We start from the raw sequence: 27649 nt of genomic DNA on the forward strand, positions 1-27649 counted from the left end.
TTTTTTCAAAAAATATTTTAATACTAAACAATTCTAAGAGTTGTCACTATGATCCCGCAAATTATTAGTTTACGTTCATAGAAATGCACAAATAATAAACAACTAAATCTCTTTTCAATGTTAAAATAAAATAAGTTAAGGTGTTGATGACTGGTGCTGAACTCTTGATCGGAATCCTTCCCTGTGGGGGGCGTCGTTGGGTTCGACGGGGGAAGCTCCGATACCAAAGTCAGTATAAAGTAGGAGAATAAACTGTATTGACAAAGTAGGGTTTAAGGAGACCGTAAAGTGTGTACCTCAATAGTTTGGGATGCAAGCTATTTATAGTCATGTAGTCGTAACTCCTAGTAACTAGAAAGTCTCCATTAATGCCTCATTAATGGAGGTTACTGATCTTATTCAAGTATGACCGTTAGCTCATTAATGGGTTATTAGTTGCCTTTATTGAGAATCGGCTCGACTGTTAGTTGGGCGAATCGAGGCATGATGGCGGGTCTCCCGTAGGTTTGACTACGGATGGCGTGTGGAGGAATCTATGAGATCTGCCACCTTGATGGCTTGCTTGATACGCCATAGCTTTCCTGATCGTCCGAATACGCGATCGTTTTGGTAAATATCATTTTTGGTCTCGTAACTAATATCTGGTTGTTATGAGAAGCCCCCCTTAAAATGCCGATAAAGTCCTTTAGGGCTTTTAGTCTTCATGGCGTGCCGTCAATAGGCGGCACATTGATAGCTGCTCTGTCCCAGGCCATCCACCGTGCGACATGTGTCAGGGACACTCCGCTCGAGGTAAATGATGGCGTCTTTTCAAACTCTTTTTCCCTCTTTCTTCCTTATTTGCTAAATCTTCCCCGTTTTTGCTTGCGTTTTTCCAGAGTTTTTCCTGTGTCAAGAACCTTTGAAGCTTCCGATTTTCCATGTAAGTTGTCCTCCTTGTTCTGTTTTTGTTATCTTCTGGGTTTTTATGAGTTCTTCCTCTGGTTCTACCTCTGAGCTCTTTGATTTGACTACCCCCTCCGAGCCCTCATTTAGTTGGTCTTCCTCCGAGAACTCGAGTTCATCCGAGAGTACCCCTAGTTGTAATTTGTCGGAGTTACATAATACGGTGAGGGAGCGTAGAAATTGTCGTCCCAGTTTAATTGAAACCCGAAACCTTTCCGCCGCTGTAGTCCATACTGCTCCGGCGATAAACCCTAGGACATTTTTCAGAATGGAGGCTTCCCCTTCAGCTTCGATTAGGAAAAAGAAGCCCCGCGCGGAGATCACTCCATCTCGTATGAGTGCCGCGGATCTTGCCGATTTGGCGGATCATTACCCGTGGATTAAGAACTATGAGACCGAATTGGCGGCTGCTCATCAGCGACCCGCCTGTCCCCCTAGGGGATACCTTTCCGTATATAGGAGTCATGTGGAGAGGGGATTCCGCCTTCCTCTTCCCAGGATGATGGTGGATATCTTGGAGTTCTTCGGGATTACCGTCTGCCAGCTACATCCAAATCACTGGTTAGACGTTGCTCTAGATTGTTTTTTGGCTTCGAATCTGGGGGTAACCTGTACACCCCGTGTCTTCCGATCTCTTCACAAGCCTTCGAAGCGTCAAAACGAGTCTTTCTTCACCTTTGTCAAATTTAAAGGCTATTCGCCTTTTAGTGATAAGATGTCGAACGTCCATCTCTGGGACGAAAAGTTTTTCTTTGTCAAGATCGAAAAGAGCGAATCCATGGGGTTCCCGTTGAATTGGAATGCTAAACCTCAATATATAGCTGGGGACTTGCGTATACTGACTGATAGTGATAAGAAAGTGGTGGATCTCATAAAGAGCATTAAAACGGATGCTTGGACGTACGCCGATGCTCTAGAATTCATGATGAATGACATTCCCCTGATCCGCCACGATGGGGACAAGATTACTTACGTGAAGTTTACTCAGCTTGATGAAGGTACCTTTGTTTCTTCCTTGAACCTTGATTATTTTATTGTTCCCTTGTCAGGGATTTGTCTGAGGCCAGTCGCGCTCTTCTAGAGAGGCGTAAGAAGCAGAAGGATTTGGATGCCCAAATGAATGTGCAGGTGGCGAATCCCAGTAAGAGGGATGAGAAACGCCCTTTGGAGGGTGATGCGAACCCTCCTAGTAAGAAGACGAGGTCAGCTGCTGCCGGTGGAGAGAAATTGCTGGCGAATGCCATGAATGCTGGGAAGCCAATGATGGACTGGTTGAGTTCCCCCCAAGAGCAGGTACGACCGTCTTACTTCTCTTTGTTCTTTAGTTTTTTTATAGATCCTGATCTTTTGCTTGGGTAGGTGGTCAACCCTGACTTGGGGAAGTACTGGGTTTCTAAGTACGGTGCTAAGGGATCCCTGGGGAATGAGGCGGTCGTGAATGACCTGGATGAAGCCATTGGTCAGTTGGGAGAGGTTCAAGAGAACCAGACTAAGTTTTCTGGGTCTGATCATGGGGAAAAAGGATCTCCTTTCAGTAAGCTTTTCTCTTCATGTTTTACATTTTTGGATGAAAGGGTGGTTCTGATGAGAGAGACTTTATTTTTTAAACGGTCTTTTTATCTTGTCAGGCCTATGCTCATATGCGCGCAATGGAGGCGGATCTTCTCCAAGGGGTAGCGGATAAGGCTACCATTCAGAGGCTGGAGAATGAGTTAGTAGTGGCCAATGCCAATGCAACCGCTGCTATTGCACTTAATCAGAAGAAGAATGACGAGATCCGCCTGCTAAAGGAGAAGATGGAGAAGGATGCTGTGGATCACAAAGCGGTGTTGATGAACACGGAACTGTGGCGGGTAGTCGGGCGTACTACTATGGTGAAAAGATTATGGCTTACGTTTGAGTTGTCTACCCGGAGATTGACTTTGTAGATCCGGAGTACGTGGTCCCCGAGGTTGAGGAGGCCCTTAGATATGACAAAGTGATAAATCCCCGTGACTTCATCCATGACCAGGTTCGAAAAGAGCCGAAAGGATCAGATGAGGAAGTCAAGCCCATCGTCAATCTTGACGCGGATGACCTGGATGAGACACCCAAGGAAGCAGGAGATAAGGCGGATGCTGTAGAGATCAATGATGCAGCTCCTCAGGCGAGGATCGTTAATATGGAGAAGGAGGTCCCTTTGAAGGATGTGTCTCTTAAGAAAGGATCCCAAGAGGATAATGTTGTGAACATTTAACTCTATTGTAACTAAGTATAATTTTTTGCAAGCCTTTTGGCTTTTAATTTTAACCTTATATGCTTTATATCGTTTAGCAAGTAAAATTTTTATATTTAGGACTTTATTGTGCTGGTTCGAGGTAGGTGGCCAGCCATACCTTGGAGTGTGAGCCTTTTTGAAGGCTTTTAAGCTTTTATTCCTTTTGAGGAAGTTAAGCTGCCTTAGGCGATCAATTTCCTTCCTATCTTTGAGGTGAATTGATCTGCCACTAGGTCTTGAAATTCTTCTTTGGGAAGAGTATTTGAGAGTGTAAAGATCTCACGTCTGAGAAATGTTTTAACTTTGCCTCTGACGGTGATCAATTATTTCCTATCTTTGAGGTAAATTGATCCGCCGCTGAGATTTATTTGTTCTCCTATCTTTGAGGAGAAGGTAGTCATGCCATGATGGCATTATTCTACCATGGGAATGCGTTTTGTTGCCTCCCCCTTTTTGAATCTGGAATATTTATAATGCTGCAAGAAAATACTTAAGAAAGAATTTATAAGATGAAAATTTCTCTTTATTGAATGGCGATTCGCCTTATTACAGCAAATTGGTCCTATGTGTGAGCCTCATTAAAACCTTAATAAGAAAAACCACATGGGATAAAACCTTACTAAAGGAAAAAGAGTACTCAAGACCTTGGTTACATTTTACTCTCTGGCGAAATACTTGCGGAGGTTCTGAATATTCCACGTCCGCGGCAGTGTGTTCCCCTCCATATCTTGGATCTTGAAAGTGGCGGGTCCAATTTTAGTGACTATTTTGTATGGTCCCATCCAGATGATTCCTAACTTTCCTTTGCCCTCCGTGGATTGAATTTTGTCCGCCTTCCGGAGCACTAGATCTCCTGGGTTCAGATCCACGAGTTTGACGTGTCTGTCATGATAGGCTGTAATCCTCTGTTTGTAGGCGGCCATTCATGTATACGCTTTCTCCCTTTTCGCCTCTAGTTGATCAAGGCTTTTCCTCAACCTTTGTTCGTTCTTGTCCTCTCAATAGAACAAAATTCTATCGCTAGGAACTTGAATCATTACGGGGATCACAGCTTCTACGCCATAGGAGAGGGCGAATGGCGATTCACCTGTTGATGTCCGTGGAGTGGTCCTATATGCCCATAAGACACTCGTTAGCTGATCCGCCCATTTTTTGTTATGTTCGCGCAGTCTCTTTTTTATGCCTTTGACGATTGTCCGATTTGTAACTTCAGTCATCCCGTTGGATTGGGGGTAGTAAACAGAGGCGAACCTGTTCTGAATGCCTTGGCTTTCGTAGAATGCCCTGAACTCTCCACAATTGAACTGCATCCCATTATCGGTGATAATCGTGTGAGGAACTCCAAATCTTCCTACGATATTATCCCTTACAAATTCGACCATCCGTTCTGCGTTTATGGAGGAGACAGCTTCGGCCTCAACCCACTTCGTGAAGTGATCCACAGCTACTATCACATATTTCCTTTGTCTCTTGGTAGGAGGGAAAGGGCCGACAATGTTAATACCCCAGATGGCAAAGGGTCGTCCTTCAATAACGGGCTTTTGTAAGTGCTTAGCCGTATGAGACTCGTTTGCATGGACTTGGCAATTATGACAGGTCTCTATCAGCTTCTGTGCATCGAGTTCCATCGTGGGCCAATAAAAACCCGATAACCTGGACTTTTTCAAAATGGAGGTGGATGCTTCATGGGCTCCGCAAGCACCATCGTGTAACTCCTTGAGGATTTCCTGCCCCTCTTCCATCGCAACACACTTCAACCAGGGGTGTCCAAAAGACTTCCTGTACAACTGGTCATTAATTATGGAGAAGTACGCCGATTTTCTTACCGTTCGTCTGGCTTCCTCTTTGTCTTGAGGAAAAATCCCGTTTGTGAGATACTGCTGGATCGGTGATCTCCAATCTCCCACGACGGGTGTAAGAAGAGCTATGACTTCTAGGGCAAACGTCGGTCTAACTTTCACCTCGAATGGGCACTGCAGGTCTGCCCACTGATCTTTGCTTGAAGCCAGCTTAGCTAGGTGATCCGCTTCTATATTTGATCCTCGCAATACGTGAACTAGTTCCCACTTGGTTTCTTTGACCTCCAGATGGTTTAATAGCTTTTTGACCTCTTCTACATATTTAACCAGAGTTTCATCCTTTACATCAAAGTTTTTGATCACCTGATTGACCATTAGCTTAGAGTCGCTATAGATCACAACTCGCTCTGGCATGATCTCCTTCAGCAAGCGTAGCCCCAATATCAAGGCTTCATATTCTGCGGCATTATTCGTTGCAGGGAACCCTAACTTCGCAGCATAATGTAACTTGATGTAGTGAGGTCCTTTGATTACTATGCCTATTCCAGCACCTTCCGCTGAAGAAGCGCCATCCGTGTACATCGTCCATTCCTCCACTTTTGGTTTGGGGAGATTTATGCCCTCTTCGGTGAATTCATTTACAAAGTCTGCCAAGACTTGGCTTTTCAAGGCGAATCTGAGTTCATAACGAACATCAAACTCGCCTAGGCGGATTGCCCACTCCATCAGCCTCCCTGAAGTTTCTGGATTTTGTAATACCTTTATCATGGGTATGTTGGTGCGAACGATGACTGTGTGTGCTTGAAAATAAGGTCTCAGGCGAATCGAAGTGGTGACCACCGCTAAAGCCATTTTATCCAATCTTGAATACCGAGTTTTGGCATCTTTTAGGACTTTGCTTACATAGTAGATCGGATATTGTTGGCCATCTTCTTCCCTTATCATGACTGTGCAAACTGCTTTATCAGTAACAGAAACATACATGTACAGATTCTCACCTTCCAAAGGTCTACTCATTAGAGGTGGTTTTGAGAGGAAGCGTTTGATCCCTTGAAGGCTTGTTTGCAATCTTCATTCTACTCGAATGCTTTCTGTTTTTTTATCACTTCATAAAAAGGTTGGCATCTACGAGTAGAGCATGAGATAAATCGACCAAGTGCTATGATCCGCCCATTAAGGCGTTGTACGTCTCTGACATTTTGTGGAGCCTTCATATCCAGTACAGCTTTGATTTTATCTAGATTGGGACCTACTCCTTTCTGGCTGATCATGTATCCCAGGAATTTTCCATAAGTTGCCCCAAAAGTACACTTCTTAGGATTTAACTTGATGTTGTGATGGCGAAGGACTCATAAGACTTCTCTTATGTCCTCTGCATGCCTCTCCATGGTGGTGCTCTTAATGATCATGTCATCCACATAAACTGAGAAGTTGTCACCCTTTCTTCCTTCAAATATTTTGTTCATCATCCGCTGGTAAGTAGCTCCAGCGTTCTTTAGCCCAAAAGGCATGACCTTAAAGCAATAAGTCACCTGGTGAGTTACAAAGGAAGTTTTGATCCTATCTGATGGCTCCATGAGGATCTGGTGATAACTCGACTTCACATCTGTGAAGGAATATACTGCATGTCCTGTGGTTCCGTCAACTAGGATGTCAATGCAAGGCAAAGGGTAGTTGTCTTTGGGACAAGCCTTATTAAGGTCCGTGAAATCGATACACATGCGGTATGATCCGCCTGCCTTTTTAACTAGGACCACATTTGCTAGCCATTGTGTATAAATAACTTCCTCAATGGTGTCCGCCTTCTTCAGTTTAGATGTCTCTTCCTCTATCACTTTTTGTCTCTCTGGCCCATGATTCCTTCTCTTCTGAGCCACAGGAACTGCGTCTTCGGCGATATTGATCTTATGAGTGATCCCATCTGGACTGACCCCCGTGAGGATCTCATCCTTCCATGCGAACACGTCTTCTGATTCGAGGAGAACTTTCGTAACGTCCTCCTTAATCTTAACTCCTAGTCCTTTGGTGATCCGTACCTGCTTACCATCTACAATGAGGAACATTTCTGTATCTCCAAGGGCCGTCGTAACAAGCTCATCTTCTTCGTCATCCTTGGACTGAGGGCGAATTGATAAGGATGCAGAGTATGTCTCCTGAGCAACCTTCTGGTTCCCCTTGATCATCACACCTCCCTTGGCAGTAGGGATGTACATCGTCAAATGGCGTATCGATATGAGAGCCGCCACCTCTGAGATAAAAGGTCGCCCTAAGATAATGTTGTATGCCAATTGATCGTCCATGATGGAGAACTCCAGATCTCCCACCCATACCTGATCTTCATCTGCTAATTCGCATTCCAGCATCACTTGTCCATTTATCTGGATTGTGTGACCTGTTACTCCCAGGATATCCACGATGGTGGTCTCTATTTGAATAGGATCAACCTTGAGCTTGGCGAATGCTCCCTAGTGATGACATTGCATGAACTGCCAGTGTCTATCATCACCCTTTTCATTTCCCATCCTTCCACCATCATAGTGATGACGAGAGCGTCTGCATGTGGGGGGATCGCTGGACCAACATCTGCAAAGGGGCGATTGAGTGATGCTCTATCTAGAGCGATAGTTTTTGCCTTCTTTACTGTAGGCTGGTACCCCGGTCCGCCAGCGATAACATTAATGACCCCTTTAGCCTTCTTCTTCAGCTCATCTCTTGGTTTATCACCATCTCCTTTCTTGTCATTCTGGACGAACCTGTCCAGTTTTCCTCTCTCAATAAGTCTTTCAATCTCCCTAGCCAACTCCCAATATGCATCTGTTTCATGGCCGTTCCTCTTGTGATACTTGCAATAATTCTTGGGGTTTCTCCCCGTATTGGTGTACTCTCCCCCTTTTAGTTCGGGGTATGAAATGCTCCGTTTGTGTTGGCTGTTTTCTATCCACATTAGCACTTCACTTTTGGAGGCGTTTAACGACGTAAACGATGGCGTATAAGCTGATTTGTTCCTAAAGCCCCTTCGCCTATTTCGGGAGGATGAGTCAGAGGGCTTTTCTTTCTCCTTATCTCGCCTTCGAGATTCACCTTTCCCTCTTTTTAGAGGAGATACCGATTCTCTTTGAATGTCATCAACTTCCATGAAATCCTTACACCTCTCCATCAGCTCCGCCATAGTCTTTGGTTTGTTTCTAATAAGATCCACCTGTAAGCTCTTGCATGTTGTGTTTTTTACTACTACTTCTACAGCCATAGAGAGATCCACATCTACAATGCGAATGCATAACTTATTGAAGTTGTCGACATACTCCCGAAGAGACTCATTTTCTTTTTGCTTTAGCTCGAAGAGCTTTCGCGATTTTACCACCGGCGGAATGCATCCTGCAAACTTTGCACAAAACTCCCTACTCAACTGGTCCCAGCTATCTATCGATCCCGGGGGGAGAGATTGGAACCAATCATATGCTGGACCTTTTAGCGTGGTGATAAACATCCGACACAACACTGCTTCGCTTGCACGGTTAAGTCCAAGCAACATGCGATACTTCCTTGCATGGGCTTCAGGATTATCCTCACCGGAGTAGGCTGGTATGTTCGGGATCTTAAAATGCCTATCGGTTTCTTCGGCTTCAATCCACGCAGTGAAGGGCGATTCTCGGTTGGCGAACGGATTGTGCCTAGCATTCTCCTCGTTTTGTCTACGTATCTCTGCCCTGATCTGATCTGCCATAGAACCTTGATCCCTTATTGGAGCTGGAGTCTGATGAAGGATCTGATGGCGACCTTCTTCCGCCACCGCCCCGCCCCCTAGGTGGAGACCGTCCGCCTCCTCCTTGATTTGGTGGCGGATGTTGAATGACCTGGCGAGGTGTCCCAGCTCGGTGTTCGTCCTCCCTTTATTCGGGAGGTAGGGGCGATCTCCCATGCCGGGAGGATCTAGTTCGGCGCCTGTGATGAGAACGAGATTTGGTTCGTCTCCTATGTCTGTGACCATCACGTCCGCCTTCCAGTTGATCCACCACAATGTTATTTCGTCCCTGATCCGCCGGCATTCCAGTTTGTACTGGGGGAGCTCGAGGTCCACCAATAGTAATTCCTGGGTTTGTCATGTTCCTCAAGGGAGCTTGGTCATTCCGGCGACTTCCCTCTGGTATATCAGAAAACAACCTTCGGTTTATCAGTATATCACTAGCGAGCTCCGGATTAACGATTGTTGAATCCACAAGCTGGGAGAGAAAAAATGACGAATCACGGGAAGCACCGGGCCTAAGATAGGCGTTCTTCCATTGAGATAGGGTTGGCCTTGGCGGGCGACGCCGATTCAGCGTGGGAACTGTCGTGGCTCCTCCTACATCTTGATTGTCCAGGTAGGCCCTTAATCGACCCTCCATAATGGGTCAGTGCTCTCTCCCTACGGTACTTGCGCAAATATCCCAAAAGGATTCTGACGACATGTCCCTTTCATCATGGGCAGCTGGCGCATTAGGCTCAACGCGGCCAACGCTTGCAGGGGGATTAACTGAAAGTGGTACTGATGGTGTGGTAGCTCATGTTGAGGGGTTAGACCCCCCACTTGCCATGCTTGAATCGTGAACTGAGTCCTTTTTTTTTATTAGAACTTTCACGCTCACCGCACCAATTGATGACTGGTGCTGAACTCTTGATCGGAATCCTTCCCTGCGGAGGGCGTCGTTGGTTTCGATGGGGGGAAGCTCCGATGCCAAAGTTAGTATAAAGTAGGAGAATAAACTGTATTGACAAAGTAGGGTTTAAAAAGAGCATAATGTGTGTACCTCAATAGCTTGGGATGCAAGCTATTTATAGTCATGTAGTCGTAACTCCTAGTAACTAGAAAGTCTCCATTAATGCCTCATTAATGGCGGTTACTGATCTTATTCAAGTATGACCGTTAGCTCATTAATGGGTTATTAGTTGCCTTTATTGAGAATCGGCTCGACTGTTAGTTGGGCGAATCGAGGCATGATGGTGGGTCTCCCATAGGTTTGACTACGGATGGCGTGTGGAGGAATCTATGAGATCCGCCACCTTGATGGCTTGCTTGATACGCCATAGCTTTCCTGATCGTCCGAATACGCGGTCGTTTTGGTAAATATCCTTTTTGGTCTCGTAAATAATATCTGGTTGTTATCAGGTGTTAAACGGGTATTAAAAAGCGACAATATTACCATAAAAAAAAACAACTCTTGTTATTTCCTTTTAAAAAAAAAAACTCTTGTTATTTCAATGACTTGTACTCTTCACGTCATTGAGCAGGTCCGTTGAAAATGGGTTCGGACCCTTAAAATAAAAAACCATGTATCATTACCCTAAAGTATTTGTAGGTAGGGAAAGCAAGGGACATTCCCTTGGTCAAAAACTCAAAAGTAAAAATAGACAAGTCAGGTGTCCTACATCATAAGGTAGATCGAGGACATTAATGTCCTTCTCCATCAAGTTTTTTATTTTCCCCGCAATTGGCGTTTGTTTGTCCAAAACTCTTAAAGCTTTTCTTTTTATTGTTTTTTTATGGGAACTCTTTGAATTGAGTTAATTGCTACGTTAATAACCTAAAAAGCATCTTTAAATCTTATGTTATCATTCCAATTTTAGCGAATTGGATTGCGGATCTCTCGTATCAACGTATTAAACTGTGATCATATTAATCTTTTTATTCGTCAAATTAATTATTTAAGAATATTCAATTTAATTTAAAAAATGTTATTTATTTTATTTATATTTAAAATTATATATTTTTTTACATTTTAAAATATAACTTTATAATTTTCTTATAATCATATTATATATATAATATTATTTTCGAACTTTTAAAAATATAAAATTTAATTAATTAAAATTGGTTTGAGTGATTAAAGTTGCAAGTCGCTTTAATTAGATCTCGAACTCGAATCTATCATATGTAAAAAAAATCCATTTAAAAAATATGTGATCGAGTTCGAATCGAAAAATTGAACAAATTATAAAAAAATATAAATTTTAAATGTAGGTAAAATGTGTTAATAAAGTTTTATATTAAAAATTTTATTTATTATTATCAGTAGTTTAATATAATTGGACCCACACAAGTGGCTTTGTCAGTTTCTATTATTATTGAGATTGATCGTACTAGTTTGGTGGGGTAGTACTAGTAAGTAATTCATTGCCAAAATTTCATCATTTAATCTTTTCTACTCTCATTCAGCTTAGCCTGAATGTTCCAAAATTTAGTTGCAGTTTAGTGTCTTCTTTTTTCAATTTTATGATTCTTGATATACTTTTATTTGATTCCATGATAAAGCGTTGAATAACCCCTTTTTTGTTTTAATAAATTTAGGGATAAGCTATAAATACACCCTTAACATTAGAGGTGGCAAAATGACACACCATTCGATTACACGACACGAACACGACACGGATTTTTAGTGTTAGTGTTGAGCTTAATAGGTAATGAGTCATTTTTGGGTTGAAACGAAACTGACACGCAAATTTTTGGATTGGGTTAGTGTTGATATGTGAACCCGAAAACGACACGAAATGACACGGATATTGAAAAGTATTGTTATATTCTATCGTATTTTTTTACATCACTTTATTAATAAAGATGATAAAATTATAATTATTAATTGCAAATATTGATTTGAATTTCCTAAATTGTTATAAACACATTACATGATCCTCTAACATGATATTATCGAACTTTTCGATAATTAGTGTTAACATACTAATCTAAAAATGATATAAAATGTTTAAAAACAATATCATATCTTCTTATATTTTTAAGAGTTATTATTAATATATATGCATAACAAAATTACATGTAACCCGAAAACACGACACGAAATCGACACTAACCCGAATAGGTTAACACGACTTTGACACGAAAGTTTTTAGGTTGGGTTTGGGTTTACTCTTTTTGATACAAACCCAAAATGACACGACACGAACACGATAATTGCCAGGTCTACTTAACATTGATAGTTAGGAGCTGTTTTACTCCTAACGTCTAAAATTGTGCAGTTTTATCCCCAATGTTGGCAGTCAAAAGCAATTTTACAGTATTTTGTACGAATTAAACAAAAAAAATGAAATATTTCATCAAATTTAAAAATATTAATCTCTCATTCTATTACTAAACTAATACACAAAAAAATGTGAATTTTTTTTAGAACTAACCGATATGTAACTGGTGCATACTAAGTAGCAAAACATTTGTATTCTATAATGATATATGTAATTGACCTAATTTACCAACATTAAAGGTAAAATTACTCTTTGCAGCTAATATTAGAAATAAAATTGCGTTATTTTCAACATTATGGGTAAAAATATTAAAAATATTTTTATACTTGATCCCATAAATTTTGCCTCTGACTGTCAATGTTAAAAATATTTTTATACAAATAAGGGTAAAATTGCCCTCACTGTTAATGTATTTTCTAACCATGGTTAGTTTCATTTGTGTTCTCTTTTAATTCTATACATATATAAAGGCATAATATCCATTTAAATCCCAAATTAAAGCTTCAAAGTCAATTAAAACCTTGGACTAACAAAAAATCATCAATTGAATCCCCATTTTAAACAAAAATGATTAATTGAGGTCTCATAAAAAAATCATTCGGTTGAACAGTTTCAGACATTCTTCACCAAATTCATTTTGAACCAACATAGAGATTATTATAGTCTATATTAAATAGTCACAGTTTATGATTTTAGGTTAGAGTGTGACTTAATTGATGATTTTTGCTTAGTTCAGGACCTGATTGATGATTTTGATAGTTTAGTATCCTAATTGATTTTGAAGCTTTAGTTTGGAATAAATAGATGTAATGTCATAAATAAACAATATTTAGATAATTTTTTTTTTTTTTTTTTTTTGTTGTTGTTGTTGTTGAATACTGAAGGAGGACACAACTCATAATTAACAGCTTCTGTTTAACTAACAAAACCAAAATTTACCAAAAAGGAAAAAAAAAATGCTACAATGACAGTAAACAAGTATGAAACAATTACTATAGAAAGGGCAGACAGGCAAGAATCAACTCCGGTTTGTCGCTAATACACACAAATTTCGGAGTTTAGTTTCCTCATCAAATTTGTATATGTGTGATTGTCCCCTCTACGCCTAACCCCATTACATAGAAGCTCGAAAAAGGGGAAAAAACAAAGAAATCAACTTTGCTTCTTTTTCCAGTCTACCCCTTTCTCCTTTTCTTTTTCTTTGTGACTTTTTGTCGAACACTTGTGGGCATTTTTCTGTGACTACTATTTTATTTTCAGCTGTTAGGAACAAGAAATATACATATACTTTATTTTGATTTTGATTTTGATTTATTGAGTTGGTTTGAGATATGAGAGAATAATAAGGGGAACAAATAATGGAGGGAGCAGAGCTAGAACTGGAGAGGAGGAGCAGGTTCTTGAGCAGTTTGATAGAGAAAAAGAAAGCCAAAGAAGAGCAAAATCAATATGAGAAGCTCAATATTCGTGTTAGAGCTTCTGATATGCCCATTCCTTTGCAAACTCGTGCTTTTAGATGTGCTCGCGATCTCCTTGACTCCATGCCTGCAAAGCTCGACAGCAAACGCCTCGCGCTTTCACTTAAGAAGGTTACCACGCATTTTATCCTTATCTTTCCCCTTTCCCCTTGCCTTCATGGGTCTGCTTAATTACACAGGTTTTAGTAATTGATAATGTCTAATCTAGTTAATTTGGCAAACTAATTTATATACAGTATTGGGTTGTGAGGTTAAATTGGTTTGTCTGCATTCTTTATTGAAATTATCTTCCTTTTGCTTTGCCTGTTCATATTTCCAAGTAATTATGTTTTGTAGTTTCTTTTTTAGAGAGATCAATAAAATTTTAATGCCTACAGGTGGTTCAATTGTGGGAAAATAGTAGATTTTGTTTTTCTGTTTTTGTGATTGTATTATTGGTTTGGGTTTGAATGATGTCACTACTTTTTATGCAATAAATTCAAATGCTTGTGTGGTGGTCCAGTTCTTAGCTATATTTGCTCATAACTTTTTAGTAAAATTCAGTCAATTATTTCAAGTTTCACGGGTGTGGAAGTGAATTGCTATGTTGTATTTGTTGTTTTGGCCCTTTTTAGTCTAAAATTATTGGACTTCACTTCAATAATGAAACTCAACGACTGGGTGGAACGTTTTTAGTGAGATTTGAAACATCTGAGTTCACAACTAATGTAGTCCCATGTTTACCTAATATGGTATGCCATCAGTTGCAGGAATTGATACTAATGGCATTTTAGTGCTGCTTAACATTAAAATGTAACACTTTTCATTATGCATCTTACCACAATAGTTCCATTTGCCTTTCGACCTGATTGAAGCAACCTATAGAATCAGTTAGCAGCTTCTATTTTCATTGTTGAAGTTTAGCTTTCATGTTTTTTTCTTCTATGTTGATTGCTAGTCCTAATAATAGTTTTCTGTGATGCTTAAATGTTTTCGGTCAGCATCAAGCATCCTGAAAGAGCTTTGATTAAGGATTATCAACGAAGTTGCCTGCATTTATTTGTGTTGAAAGTTTTTGTGTTGTTCCACAAACTTAATTTGTGCTGTCTTTTACGAGATCTAGATTAAGTAACCGAATAGAACTTCAATTCCTCGAGTTATTAGTTTGAAGGGATTTTGACATTGACTAGAAGAACTGAAATGGGGTGGTTTAAGTTTGGTTACATTCAAAATCATAAGCTTCCAGGACTGGTGATATAAGCCCGCTTAGTAGAATGACTGAGCAACTAATTAGGTTTAAGTCGGGACGAGTTAGATTTTTCCATATCATATATGTAAGCAAACATTTGACTTGCAAATCTTACATCACTTGCTCAATCTCAACACTTGTTTTTGCGTGCATTGCAAAGTTTCTCATCTATGAAAATGTGACCATTATGTTTATCATTCATTTGAATTGCCTTCTTTCTCCTTTGTTAAACAAGCTGAAACCTTGAAATACGGAGAAAAACAGCCAAATCAGAAAGTGGTAAATGAATTATTTCTAGAAAGTTGAGAGATGAGAAAACAAAATGAAATAGAATCTGTTACATTTGGGAAATAGCTTTATTTGTAGTCTGATATATATGAATTTCTTGACAATGCGTTTTATATTCTCCAGGTTGTAGTTGTCTTATATTAGTCATATTTATAGTCTGTGTTAGTATGAAGAACATGAATCTGTGAAAGTTGAAACTAATATCACATTCACATTGAACTTCATGAAATATCTTTATTAGATCACTTGAGCAAAGAGCACTTCAAATGGTTTTTAATATAAGTTGGACTGTATTCAATGGAGCAAAGCAGTACCAAAATGTGACTAAATGTTGCTCAGCTTTTGTACATTATGCAAATGTTATGTATTTTCATCTTTGATGGTGAAGTAACATGTCAGTCCTTCAATTGAGCCAGCGTTACTGTTGACGGACTTTCTTCTATTAGTCCGTATTCTTGTCGAGTTCATGTGAAGAGAGATTATTAGCTTGTTTGTGTTGATTATTTTATTTTCGAAGGTGCAGTTTACTATGAATCGTTTGATTTATAGATTTTTTATGAATGTAATGTTGCAGGAATTTGACTCGACGTACGGTCCAGCATGGCATTGCATAGTGGGAACAAGCTTTGGTTCATATGTAACTCATTCAATAGGAGGCTTCTTGTATTTCTCAATTGACAAGGTTTACATCTTACTCTTTAGGACTGCTGTTGAGCCTTTAGATCAATCTTGAGCCTTGCTCTTCTACATGTTGTTGTTGTCGTTGATGTTCATGTTGTTTTCTACTTTAAAAGTACAGAGTGTACGTAATATTCAGATATATTCATTCATATTTTCATCTTCTCTGTTTCACTATTTTGTTATTTCGTGTTAGTTGCAGCAATACATCTATAGCAATTGCCTTGCAGTTCTATATATTACCTCACAACCTAGTGTTTTACAATATGAGATTATTTTGGACTGAATTGGTTACAATCTGCAAGTTGAGGGGCCAATTTGCACTTGGGACGCCCAAATATGAACTAGCTAAGCAATGTAGAAAATCTTCACATTCTGGAAAACGAAGAGAATATTTAATTTCTGAGCAGTTACCTTTATCAGCATCAGCATGTTTATTTTTCTGGCGTTTAGATTTCTCCATGCAAATCTTTCCAACCACTTGCTCCATATAATAAATTTGATCATGACAGTCGGTAGATTTTATTTAATGATTATATGTTAAATATTTTTTTTTAGTCTGTAGGTACAAAATAGTGCAATCTTTAAGTTCAACATTTATCGGACATGCAATTTCAAGCATCATTCATAAAAAAAATTATTTTTTTTTTATGTGTGATTTCGTGTTATAGCTACCTTACAATCTCCAGCTATCTATCTGGTCATTCAATAAAATTTGAAACTATGCATTTTCTGTTCATAAAAAAAAACTCATTTTTCGTTTATAAGGATTGAAATTGTAACGTCTGATAAAAGTTAGGTTTAAGATTGCACTGTTTTATTTAGAGTTTTTCCCAAACTAAATTTGTAATTTTTTTTTCTCATGTTATACGAGTAGTTATTGTTATTGGATTATTGCATGTAAGCAGTCACGATAAGTTTTCCATCTTAACTAAAAAAAACAATAATAAAAAAAAATTCTATGGTGGTACAATTCTAAAAAGAAATGTGGTTTTTTTATAGTTTAATACATCAGCTCCTCTATGCACGTAACATTTTAACTTTGAAAATATTCCATTAATCTTTTGAATTTCCTTATTAACACTCTAAAACTTATTTAAATAGACATATTCGTCACCTGAACTTAATTAAGTTTACTTTAAACTTTAATTCATTCAAATCTTTACTTTGCTCTGTCATATATGACTCTTTTTTTTTTTTAAGTTAAGATGTGATTATATCATTTTAAGTTAGTTGAAGTGGGCTAATGACATATCTTCAAAATTCATTGGACTCATCAGATTATTTAGCCAAGTATATGGACTTGATGTATTAAGTTTTTGAGGATTTAACTAAAATACCATAAAACACTCGGCCTATTGTTAATTTGCCATACACACAAAAATTCTAAATATCATAAAATAAAATCAGCATTCCTAAAATGTCATTTTCAACAATCCTAAAATGTTATGCAGGAAATCCATCTCATATTTCTTTCATAACAAAATTTCAGCTCCCTATAAATTCTCGATAATTTGCAAAACAACAACAATTGAATGCCTATCTCTCTATTATGAATTTCAATCTTTGTATTTCGATAACAATCTACGTTCTTTAACTCGTTTCTTTTTTCGAATCCAAAGATTCAACATAATTTCAAACAGAAAGACAAAAAACAATGAAAGAAATCGCAATTCTAGCACATCATAAAGATATTTGGATTGAAGAAAACGAATTCATCAACTACAACATCATTAGAATTTTGATTCCAAAGAACTGCATATTCAAAAACTTGCTAGAAGCTATCAAAGATAATATGCAAATTGATCAAACAAAAGAAAAATTTAAGTTTGATTTTAGTTATGGGAACGATAAACACCAATGTCATGACAATTAGATTTTACCTCTATCTGGAAGGCAAGAAACAATACACTAATGAAATACTCCATGCATCACATATGTTCATAAAAACATCATTTAGGAATACTACAACAATGAAACGAGTAAACAAAACGAAAAAAAAAAATCTTTATTTCAGTAAGTTTCATATAAAAAGGCAATAAACATTTATATAAAACTCATGTTAAAATATTTTGAAACCATATAACAAAATTACTTCAATTTTCAAACGAGTTCAAATGGCCAGAAATCAATTTCACCCAATTTCATATATTCATAAACTCAAGGAAAAGGGGATGTAATAGAGTGAAAGTGAATGGAATCAACTATAAAATCATTTGAAACGATTAATAAAATATAAATTGTTTAATAGAGTTTCACGTCAACTTCAAAAGGTTGCAATTAATTCCTCTCCAATGAACCCCATTTGAACCAATGTATACTAATATTAGAGTACTATATAGGGGCATACATGAATCATCGGGACAACCTTACTCATAGGAGTAACCGTCATTGACACGTAGCCCAGTCAAATAGAGTCTTAAAAGAACACACATATCCACCTCCCATTTCTTACTGAAAAGCAGAACGACAAGCGTTCTTGAATGTAACCACTATTGACTTGCCCATTAAGAGATTGCCACATTGTTACTTATTAAAATCTAGGGTACTTCTTGGATCTATTATAAATACATGGTACAACACTCAAAAGTTACACATTCATTCATTCTCCTAGATCACCTAAGCCACTAAGCTCATATACTCCTCAATATTATTCTTCATTGACTTAAGCATCAGGGTGGGATCGCCGGTTCTCGACCCCTTCTTTGACCATTTTTCTATCTTGTCTCGGGTAATTAGTGTGTCCATCAAGCTCAGTTTGGAAATCATCACACAAATTGATGCAGTGAGCATGGATGAAAACTTGCACTATGACTCAAATGAACAACTTTCTACTCCAGCCAACCTCGGACATTCCTTCTTTTTCAGCCCAACCAACTAGGAATCAAGGATTGGTGGAGGTAAACAATAACCTCTTAGAGCCAATACAAATCACCCCAGTACTAGATCAGTAGATAGAAGCCTGTCTGGAATCTCTAGACCATGACCGACAAAGGTTCATGGATGAAATCACGGAAAAATCTTATATACAATATAGGCTCGGTTAAGAGTCCATGAATGTCCTTAGGACTGAGCATGTGGAGGTAGCATGGAAAGAGTTAAAGTAGTCAAGAGAAGCCAACAAACAGTCAGATAGATACCACTCTATTTCCTATTGTACCAGACATCATATCATCCGCACATGCCCTATAAAGCGAAACTTGTCCATAGATTCCCAATAGCACGTATCTCGAGGATGATCTAGAAAGCAAAAATCAAATGCCTCTAAGCCGAAGGCATCACCATTCACAAACACCTCTTAAATGAATCCAAATCTCACAAACAGAGGAAAATTGTCCATCAAAATTCAGCTGAATCTCATCTTCAGTATTATAAAGAAAAGTGAATTAAATCTTTAAGATCAAGGTCTAACAATCGATGGAATTCCAGACCAAATTAGGGGACTAGAGAGGGCGAAGGTTCCCTTCTCAAAGAATATAAGTATAATCTCATACGGAAGGAGCTCCAGAATGATATAGTGGACGTATGTATCGATTCCTGGATATGCAACATAATAGATGTAAGCACGCCACTCTATGTAGAGATTATGGAGAAGCCGATGCCTCAAGGGTTCAAGTATCTGATGTTGAAAGAATATAATCGGATGACTCACTCCATGAAATATGTGAAGAACTTTCATCGAGTCTTAGAGACCACTACTGCCACAGACCACTCATGTGCATATTGTTTCCCACCACACTCAAAGAGTATGCTGCCTACTGGTATGATCAACTCCTTTCGGGATCCATACATACGTTTAACCAAATGGCAAATGAGTTTGTCGAACACTTTATCACGTCCATCCTAGAAAGCAAAAGTATGCAGGATTTGAACTCCCTAGGGCAAGAACCTCACGAAACCCTTTGTGAGTGGGTAGAGAGATTTCAGGGGACCGCCATACAAATATGTGAACTGAACATAGACAGAGCCGCAAAGGCTATGGCTTCCAATTGCCGAAATATAGATCTATCCAAAAAGGTCATTACTAAACGACCGAAGACATTCCTGGATCTAATGCGACGAGCTAGAGATTTGTCAAATGGGATGGGCACCGTCTGAATCTGCTACTAAAAGATACCTAAGGCTAGTAAATGCTCTAAAAGAATCTAGAAATGATTGAGGCAGAGATTGTTGAAACACCTTTCCAACATGATTTTGATTTGACAAAATTATTTAAGTTAATCCATGATTAAGACAATTAAATTTAAGTGCTTTGATTTAATTGTACTAATGCGTTTGTTCAATGTTAAGTATAAAAATATTTAAGAACATGAATCAAACTAAGACAGAACGTAGTCAGCATGATAACATAGCATGGGCTGAGTAAAGAATGACCCAGTACGAAAGAAGGAAAGTCTTCTTCAGGACCGAAGCTTACAGAACGAAGCTGACCGTAGAAGCTGAGTGAAAAGCAACTCAGCATAAAAGAAGAAAAGTCTTCTTTGGAACTATATCTTGCAGAATGAAGCTGACCGTGGAAGCTGAGTGAAAGGCAACTCGGTATCGGAATTGGCAACAATCAAAGACAACGGTTATCAAAGTCATGCTGAATGATCTTAAGGACATCACCAATGATCCGTTGCGATAAGACAAGATCCGACAGTGATCTGCACCAATTCAGAAGCTTTGGAATTATGCATGGATACAGTTTTGAGACGCATGGGTCAACTGTTCGTTAGCTAAAAGATGAAACTTATACAAGAAGACAAACCTACGAGAAGAAGAAAAGTCTGGCGCCTGCCGGATTCAGACGACAGGATTGGCCTGCAAATCTGAAGCTGACCAGAACATGTCGCAAGAAAAAGCCGTTTGAATCCAACAGAAAATTCCGGATTCAAATCATTGTATCTTCAGATTTCAACTATGAAAGGACAAGTACACTTCTTGGATCCTTTGCCGAAATACAAGAGAAAAAGAGCATACATACAAAGCACATCAAAACAAAAAAAAGATCTTACACCAAATTTCTATCTCTGTGTAAAAGCTAGTTTGATTTTGTAATCATCTAAAGTGTTCTTTGTCTGAAAAAGAACACGTTTGTATCAATTGTAAAATTGAGAGAGTTGTGCTGAGTACTTGGTTTTAAGTACTCAGCGGTAGAGAAATCTAGGTGTTCGGTTATAGCACTTAGTAGGAGTTGAGTAGACGAATAGAGGAAGGTACTCTTGCATATTCAACTGCCTTGTAAACGGTTTGTGCTCTACCTTTAAAGAGCTCAGTATTGGATTGAAAAAGCCCGGAGGGATTCTGGGGACTGGACGTAGGCGGAGAGGCCGAACCAGGATAAGTCGTGCTGAGTAATTTCTAACTCTCCCTCAATATATATTTGTATGTGTTGCTTGCTATGTTTACTCAGTATATAAATTGTTTAAACTGACACTGAGTAAATCAGAGTGCTGAGTTGGAAGCTGACCACAAAAGTGTCATTTCCCAACTCGCAAGTAAAACAGCTCTAGTCAGTATCTGACTAAAGCCGTCTTACGCCTCACTCGGCCGTGCTGACCAAAACTGAGTTGTGAAACTCAAAGAATTATATTAAGTCGGCATAATTAAAACGAAAAAGTTATATTAGTTCCTAACCCCCCCCCCCTTGGAACTAATCACACGGGACCAACAAGTGGTATTAGAGCCTAATAGCTCACTACTCAAAGATATTACTATCTTGAGCTGATCCCGATAAATGGCTGAGAACAGCACTCGTTTTCTTCCAGGGAACCAAACAACACAGATACTCCGTGAAGGATTATCAATTATTCGGCCTCCCCTATTCTTTGGATCTAATTATACATTCTGGAAGAATAGGATGAAGAACTTTATTCAAGCCACAAACATGAGTGCATGGCTTGCAATAGTTCAAGGCCCATATGTGCCTTATAAAACTGTTAACAATGAGAAAGTTGTTAAGAGTGAAACTGAGTGGTCAGAAGATGATCTTAAAAATTACAAAACAATACTTCGGCTATCAATATGCTTCACTGTGCGCTAGATGCTGCAGAATACAATAAGATTTCAGGTTGCGAGTCCGCACAGGAGATTTGGAAAAAGCTGGAGGTGACCTATGAAGGCACAAGCAAGGTCAAGGAGTCCAAAGTAAACCAACATATGAGACTATACGAGCTGTTCGAGATGAATGAAAATGAAGACATCTCGGAGATGAACTCAAGGTTCACCAATATTATAAATGAGCTCAAGAGGCTCGGAAAGAACTTCACCGAAGAGGAACAGGTGAAGAAAATATTGAGAAGTCTTCCTAAAAGCTGGCAAGCTAAGAAGACAGTTGTAGAAGAAGCTCAGGACTTGACCACGTACAAATACGACGAGCTGATCGGATCTCTGCTGACTCATGAGATCTCTATGAAAAACTTCGAAGCAAAAGAGAAGTCAGAGGACAAGAAACAAAAATCACTTGTCATGAAAGCTGACTCAACCGAAGCTGACTCATCAGAAGATGAGGAAATGGCCATGTTCACAAGGAAGATGAAGAAGTTGTTCAGAAAGAATGAAAGGAACAGCAAGACGTCATTCAGAAGAGGTGATAGGTACAAAGCTGAGTCCATTGACAAATACAAAAAGGACAGCTCCAAACCTGTCACGTGCTTTGAGTGCCATCAAACTGGGCACATTAAGTCAAGCTGCCCTAATCTGAAGAAAGAAAAGAAGGGAAGCAAAAAGGTTATGGTCGCTACATGGAGTGACAGTGATGAGTCAACCTCATCTGAAGCTGATGCAAATGAAACAAGAAATATATGCTTCATGGCGGATGACGCTGCTGACCACACTCGATCTAAGCAGGCTGACCTATCTGAAGAATCTGAATAGGAGGGATACTCAAAAGAGGTAACTTCCTTACACTTGCTTAGAAATGAAATGGTTAACGCCCTGAGTGATTTATATACACTGACTAAAAAGTGTAACAAGAAAATAAAGGCACTCAACAGGCGGTGTGACGAGATTGAAGAGGTCAAACTCAGTGACTTTCGATATCTTCTCCAAGATAACTCAACTTTGCATAGCAATATGGAAATCATGCATAAGTTTGTCTCGGAAGTCCAATCCGATTCAAAGAAACTGAGAAAGGATGTCACAAATCTACAGAACCAAATGAAAGGTTCAAATAAATCCCATGCTGAGTACTCAGGTACTGGTCAGCGTAGACAGTTCACTCAGTGTGATTATTGTGGAAAAAGAGGACACACAATAGATGTGTGTTGGTATAATAAGCGGATTGTCTAATGTGACTTCTGCGGAAAGAAAGGTCATACCACTAAGGTATGTTGGCATGCTTAACACAATGGTGCTGACCAGAAATGAAATCACCCTCAAAGGGTGACCTATTGTGACTTCTGTGGTAAAGCTGGCCACACAATAAATATATGTCGTCACAAATTAAAACATGATGTAGCACCTGTCTACGCTAACCAATGAAGACCCAAAAGGAATTGGGTACCTAAAGATGAATGATTTAAAATGCAGGTGAGCCTGAGGTGCGTGGAGAAGTCAAAGCTTTGGTATATTGACAACGCATGCTCGAGGCATATGACTGGTGATGAAACTCAGTTCATCACACTTGAGCTTAAACGAGGTGGAAACGTAAGCTTTGGAGACAATAAAAAGGATAAGATAGTATGTTTAGGTACTATCGGAGGTAACCCCACTATTGAGTCAGTCTCCTTAGTTAAGGGTCTCAAATATAACCTATTGAGCGTAGCTCAGCTGTGTGACAGTGGTAGACAGGTTATATTTGATGCTACTCAGTGTCGGATACTCGAGGGAAAAACAAATAATTTGATTTTAACTTCCCCTCGTGTTGACAATGTATATATGTTGAGTTTAGAAAAACAGTTTTCCAAAAATATATGCTTAGTATCTAAAGAGGATAACTCCTGGCTATGGCATAGGAGACTTGGTCATGTAAGCATGGACCTCCTTGCCAAATTAGCTAGAAAGCAACTAGTTGAGGGATTGCCCAAATTGAAATTTGAAAAAGATCAATTATGTAATGCTTGTCAGCAAGGTAAACAAATAAAAAAGTCTTTTCAAAGTAAAAATATTGTCTCAACCAAGAGACCATTGGAATTACTACACTTGGACCTTTTCGGACCTGTCCAACCACTCAGCTTGGGCGGTAAGAAATTTTCCTTAGTCACTGTAGACGATTTCTCTCGATATACTTGGATCATCTTGCTGAGTAGCAAGGATGAAACATTTGAGATGTTCACAACATTGATTAAAAAGCTTGAAAATGACAAAGACCTAAGAGTAGCTCATATTAGAAGTGATAATGGCGGAGAATTCAAAAACCAACAGTTTGATGAATTCTGTGAAGTCAGTGGCATTGACCATAACTTTTCTGCTCCTAGGACGCCTCAACAAAATGGGGTTGTTGAAAGGAAGAGCAGAACAATAGTCGAAATTGCTAGGACAATGCTGAGCGAAAATAGGATTCCAAAGTATTTCTGGGGTGAAGCTGTCCACACAGCATGTTATATACTGAATAGGGCTTCAGTTAGACCTATACTCAAGAAAACTCCTTATGAACTTTGGATAGGACGAAAGCCCAATATTGGCTACTTTCGTGCCTTTGGGTGTAAATGTTTTATACTCAACACAAAAGATAATCTTGATAAATTTGATGCTAAAGCTGACGAATCGATCTTTTTAGGGTACTCAACTAACAGTAAAGCATATAGGGTGTATAACAAACGAACTCAAGTTGTAGAAGAGTCTGTCCATATCGAGTTCGATGAAACTGACCCTGCAGGAAAGACAACTCAGTCTGCTGAAGATGAACCAAGCACATCTTCCGCTGATCAAAATGGTGTCTCTGAGTCATCAGTACAAGGGCTGACCAAAGGTAAGCACGAAACCGAAATTACCTTTGCTGACCAAACTACTCCTACAGATATTGTAGAAACGCCTATTCCAGACAACTCAACATTACCCAAAGAAATCAAAATTCCAAGAGGACATTCGGAGAAGTCCATTCTTGATGCTGCTGACAACAGGCTGATGACAAGAGATCAACTTAGAAAGTATCTCAGCAATGTTGCATTCGTCTCAGTACATGAGCCAAAGAGTTTCACTGATGCTGAGCACGACGAACATTGGATCAATGCTATGCAAGAGGAGTTTGATCAGTTCAAAAGAAATGAGGTATGAGATTTAGTACCAAAACCTAGGAATCAAAAGATCATAGGAACTAAGTGGGTCTTTAGAAATAAGCTAGATGAGCAAGGCAATGTAGTCAGAAATAAAGCCCGACTAGTAGCCCAAGGCTATAGTCAGCAAGAGGGTATTGACTATGGTGAAACCTTTGCACCTGTTGCTAGGTTAGAGGCTATACGTATATTGTGTGCATATGCTAGTTTCATGAACTTCAAACTATATCAAATGGATGTCAAAAGTGCTTTTCTTAATGGATTTATAAATGAAGAGGTATATGTTAGTCATCCTCCTGGGTTCGAAGATCCAAAGTCTCCAAACCACGTTTATAAACTCAAGAAGGCCTTGTACGGCCTGAAACAAGCACCTCGTGCTTGGTATGAGAGGTTGACCAATTTCCTGCTGACCAGGAACTATGTCAGAGGCAAAGCTAACACAACCTTATTCATTAAGAAGAAGGGTAAAAATACCCTGCTTGCACAAATTTACGTAGATGATATAATATTTGGTGCTACTGACGAATCTATGTGCAAAGAATTTAGTAAACAGATGCAAACTGAGTTCGAAATGTCTATGATGGGCGAACTCAACTTCTTCCTTGGACTTCAAATCAAGCAAGGGAAGAATGACATCTTCATTAGCCAGTCTAAGTACACCAAAGAAATGTTAAAGAAATTCGATATGGAAGATTGTAAGCCCATATCAACCCCAATGGGTACTGATACTGTCCTGTGCACGGATGAGAAAGGTAATTCAGTAGACAGTAAGCTATATCGAGGTATGATTGGCTCTCTACTCTATCTTGCTACTAGTAGACCTGATATTCAGTACTCAGTATGCTATTGCGCTAGATATCAAGCTGACCCCAGAGAATCACACCTTATAGCTGTAAAAAGAATTTTCAGATATTTGCAGAGCTCAGTTAATGCAGGTTTTGAAGGAAAATAGGCAAATGTATAGCAGCAGAAATATAAAATTTTTAACCTATTTCCATTAACCCCAAGATCCGTTAATCGTTATTTCATATAAAGAGGGATAAAAGAAATACCTTTCAGAAGTTCTATCTACCGTTGCAAACGAAGTGCCCATAACTCTTACTTCGAGTTCCCGAGCACAAAACAAAACAATGGAAGATCAAGTTAGAATCAACCGTTTATAACAACCAAAGTAGATTGTCTCTAATTAATCAACACAAGATCAAGGATAAAGAGAAAGAGATGAAAATCAATTGAACGGAAGGAAGCGGTAGAAAATCTCGTCCTCGAGCAAGGGGGTCGAAATTCTCTCTCTTAATTTGCCTTAGGGTATTTCGAAAATAGCATGTAGGGGAGTATTTATAATCTCTTGTATCTAATCCCTAGTTAGATAGAATTAGGTTACTGAATAAGAATTTAATTCGGAATAGAATTCTTAATTATTATCTATTAATATATCTAAATATAAAAGATAATAATAATAACCTTATTGGATAATAATGGGAGTAATATAATCTAATTAAAACTCCTAACTTATTTATCCTTTAATTAATTTAATTCATAATCCCAATCTAATTAGAATTGATAAAATCAAATTAATTATTTATGTATCTAATATACATAAAATCGCCCCCCTTAGTAATTGGGCCTTATTGGGCTCAGTTGGGCTTCTGTCAATTAATTAACATCTGTCTCTCTTTTGGGTTCCAAGTTTTATGTGTGACCCATTAGGTTCTTATCGCTTCTAGCCGTATGCAACTATTAACTTAATTTTCAAAGAATTATATTTAATCTTTGCATAACGGAATGATGTACAAAGTATGTGATTAGCAAGTCCGTAATCATTCCCCCAGAGCTATAAGAAGACAGGTTGATTCTGTCGTTGACATTTCCATATTAGTTACAGTATAATTCGATCCTTTATCAACTACATCCTTGAACTGAATCTTATGACTATGGATAATGTCAAGTCACATATAGTGAGACGTTCGTTTTACTTGTACAGGCCGAGTCAACTCCAATTAGATACGTTAAGAGAAATCTACATTTCAATCTTAAGCTATCACCTTGCAAGGATTTAGAGTCAAGACTTCCACAAGCGATCCATGGACATATCTCCCATTTATCGGGAGTGATAAATGCTCAATCCAATGTATAATTATCTTGCAATCACTTCCTGTGATACCCAACGTCTGCTGTTCACACCCCAGAGTCATCTCTGTTAAGGATCGTGTTACAATAGGATCAAAGCGTCACATTCCGTAATCCAGAATACCAATTAACATTCCTTTGAGTCTGAGGATTATTTATACCTATTAATACAAATGAGATGAACAGGTGACAAGGATGAATCTACCCATCCTGTTATCTCAAGTCGGGTCCCTAATCCTAATGAACTACTTTTCATTGGATCCACGTAACTGTCCAGATATCTATATATGTGAAGCTTGTGAGATCAGCTTTCTGTCGGGACAGAAGACATTGTTACATGCAAGTCTCAACAGTGATATGTCAATCCTAAACATATTACTTGACTTGGGGTGGTTTTAAGTTTATTAGTTTATTATAAAGTTTCGTCTCACTTCATGCTTGTATGAACACTTTATAATCACTTTAAACAAACTCACAGATTTCCTTTTATTAGACCTTATTTAGTTCTTTAAAAGGGATTGCCTTTATATAGTTATAAAACATATATCTCATTAAAACAAATGATATAAAGAACACTTCATTTACATTAAGTTTGTATCCTAGAACAATTGTCTATAGGACACTAAACCCCAACATAC

At 38.7% G+C, this 27649-nt stretch overlaps 2 protein-coding genes across 2 annotated transcripts; both read left to right on the top strand.

The window, feature by feature from the left end:
- The first annotated feature begins 933 nt into the window (after positions 1 to 933).
- Positions 934 to 3169, top strand: LOC136209932 (uncharacterized). Its single transcript, XM_066001565.1, has 3 exons — positions 934 to 2238; positions 2305 to 2479; positions 2574 to 3169. The coding sequence occupies exons 1-3, from the start codon at positions 2062 to 2064 to the stop codon at positions 2627 to 2629; spliced, it is 408 nt and encodes a 135-aa protein (XP_065857637.1). The 5' UTR covers positions 934 to 2061; the 3' UTR covers positions 2630 to 3169.
- Positions 3170 to 13047: 9878 nt separating this feature from the next.
- LOC136208302 (uncharacterized) lies at positions 13048 to 15846 on the top strand. Its single transcript, XM_065999114.1, has 2 exons — positions 13048 to 13601; positions 15581 to 15846. The coding sequence occupies exons 1-2, from the start codon at positions 13371 to 13373 to the stop codon at positions 15737 to 15739; spliced, it is 390 nt and encodes a 129-aa protein (XP_065855186.1). The 5' UTR covers positions 13048 to 13370; the 3' UTR covers positions 15740 to 15846.
- The last annotated feature ends 11803 nt before the right edge of the window (positions 15847 to 27649 follow it).

This window comes from Euphorbia lathyris, chromosome 10 (genome assembly GCF_963576675.1).
Source record: "Euphorbia lathyris chromosome 10, ddEupLath1.1, whole genome shotgun sequence".
NCBI classification, from domain to species: Eukaryota; Viridiplantae; Streptophyta; class Magnoliopsida; order Malpighiales; family Euphorbiaceae; genus Euphorbia; species Euphorbia lathyris.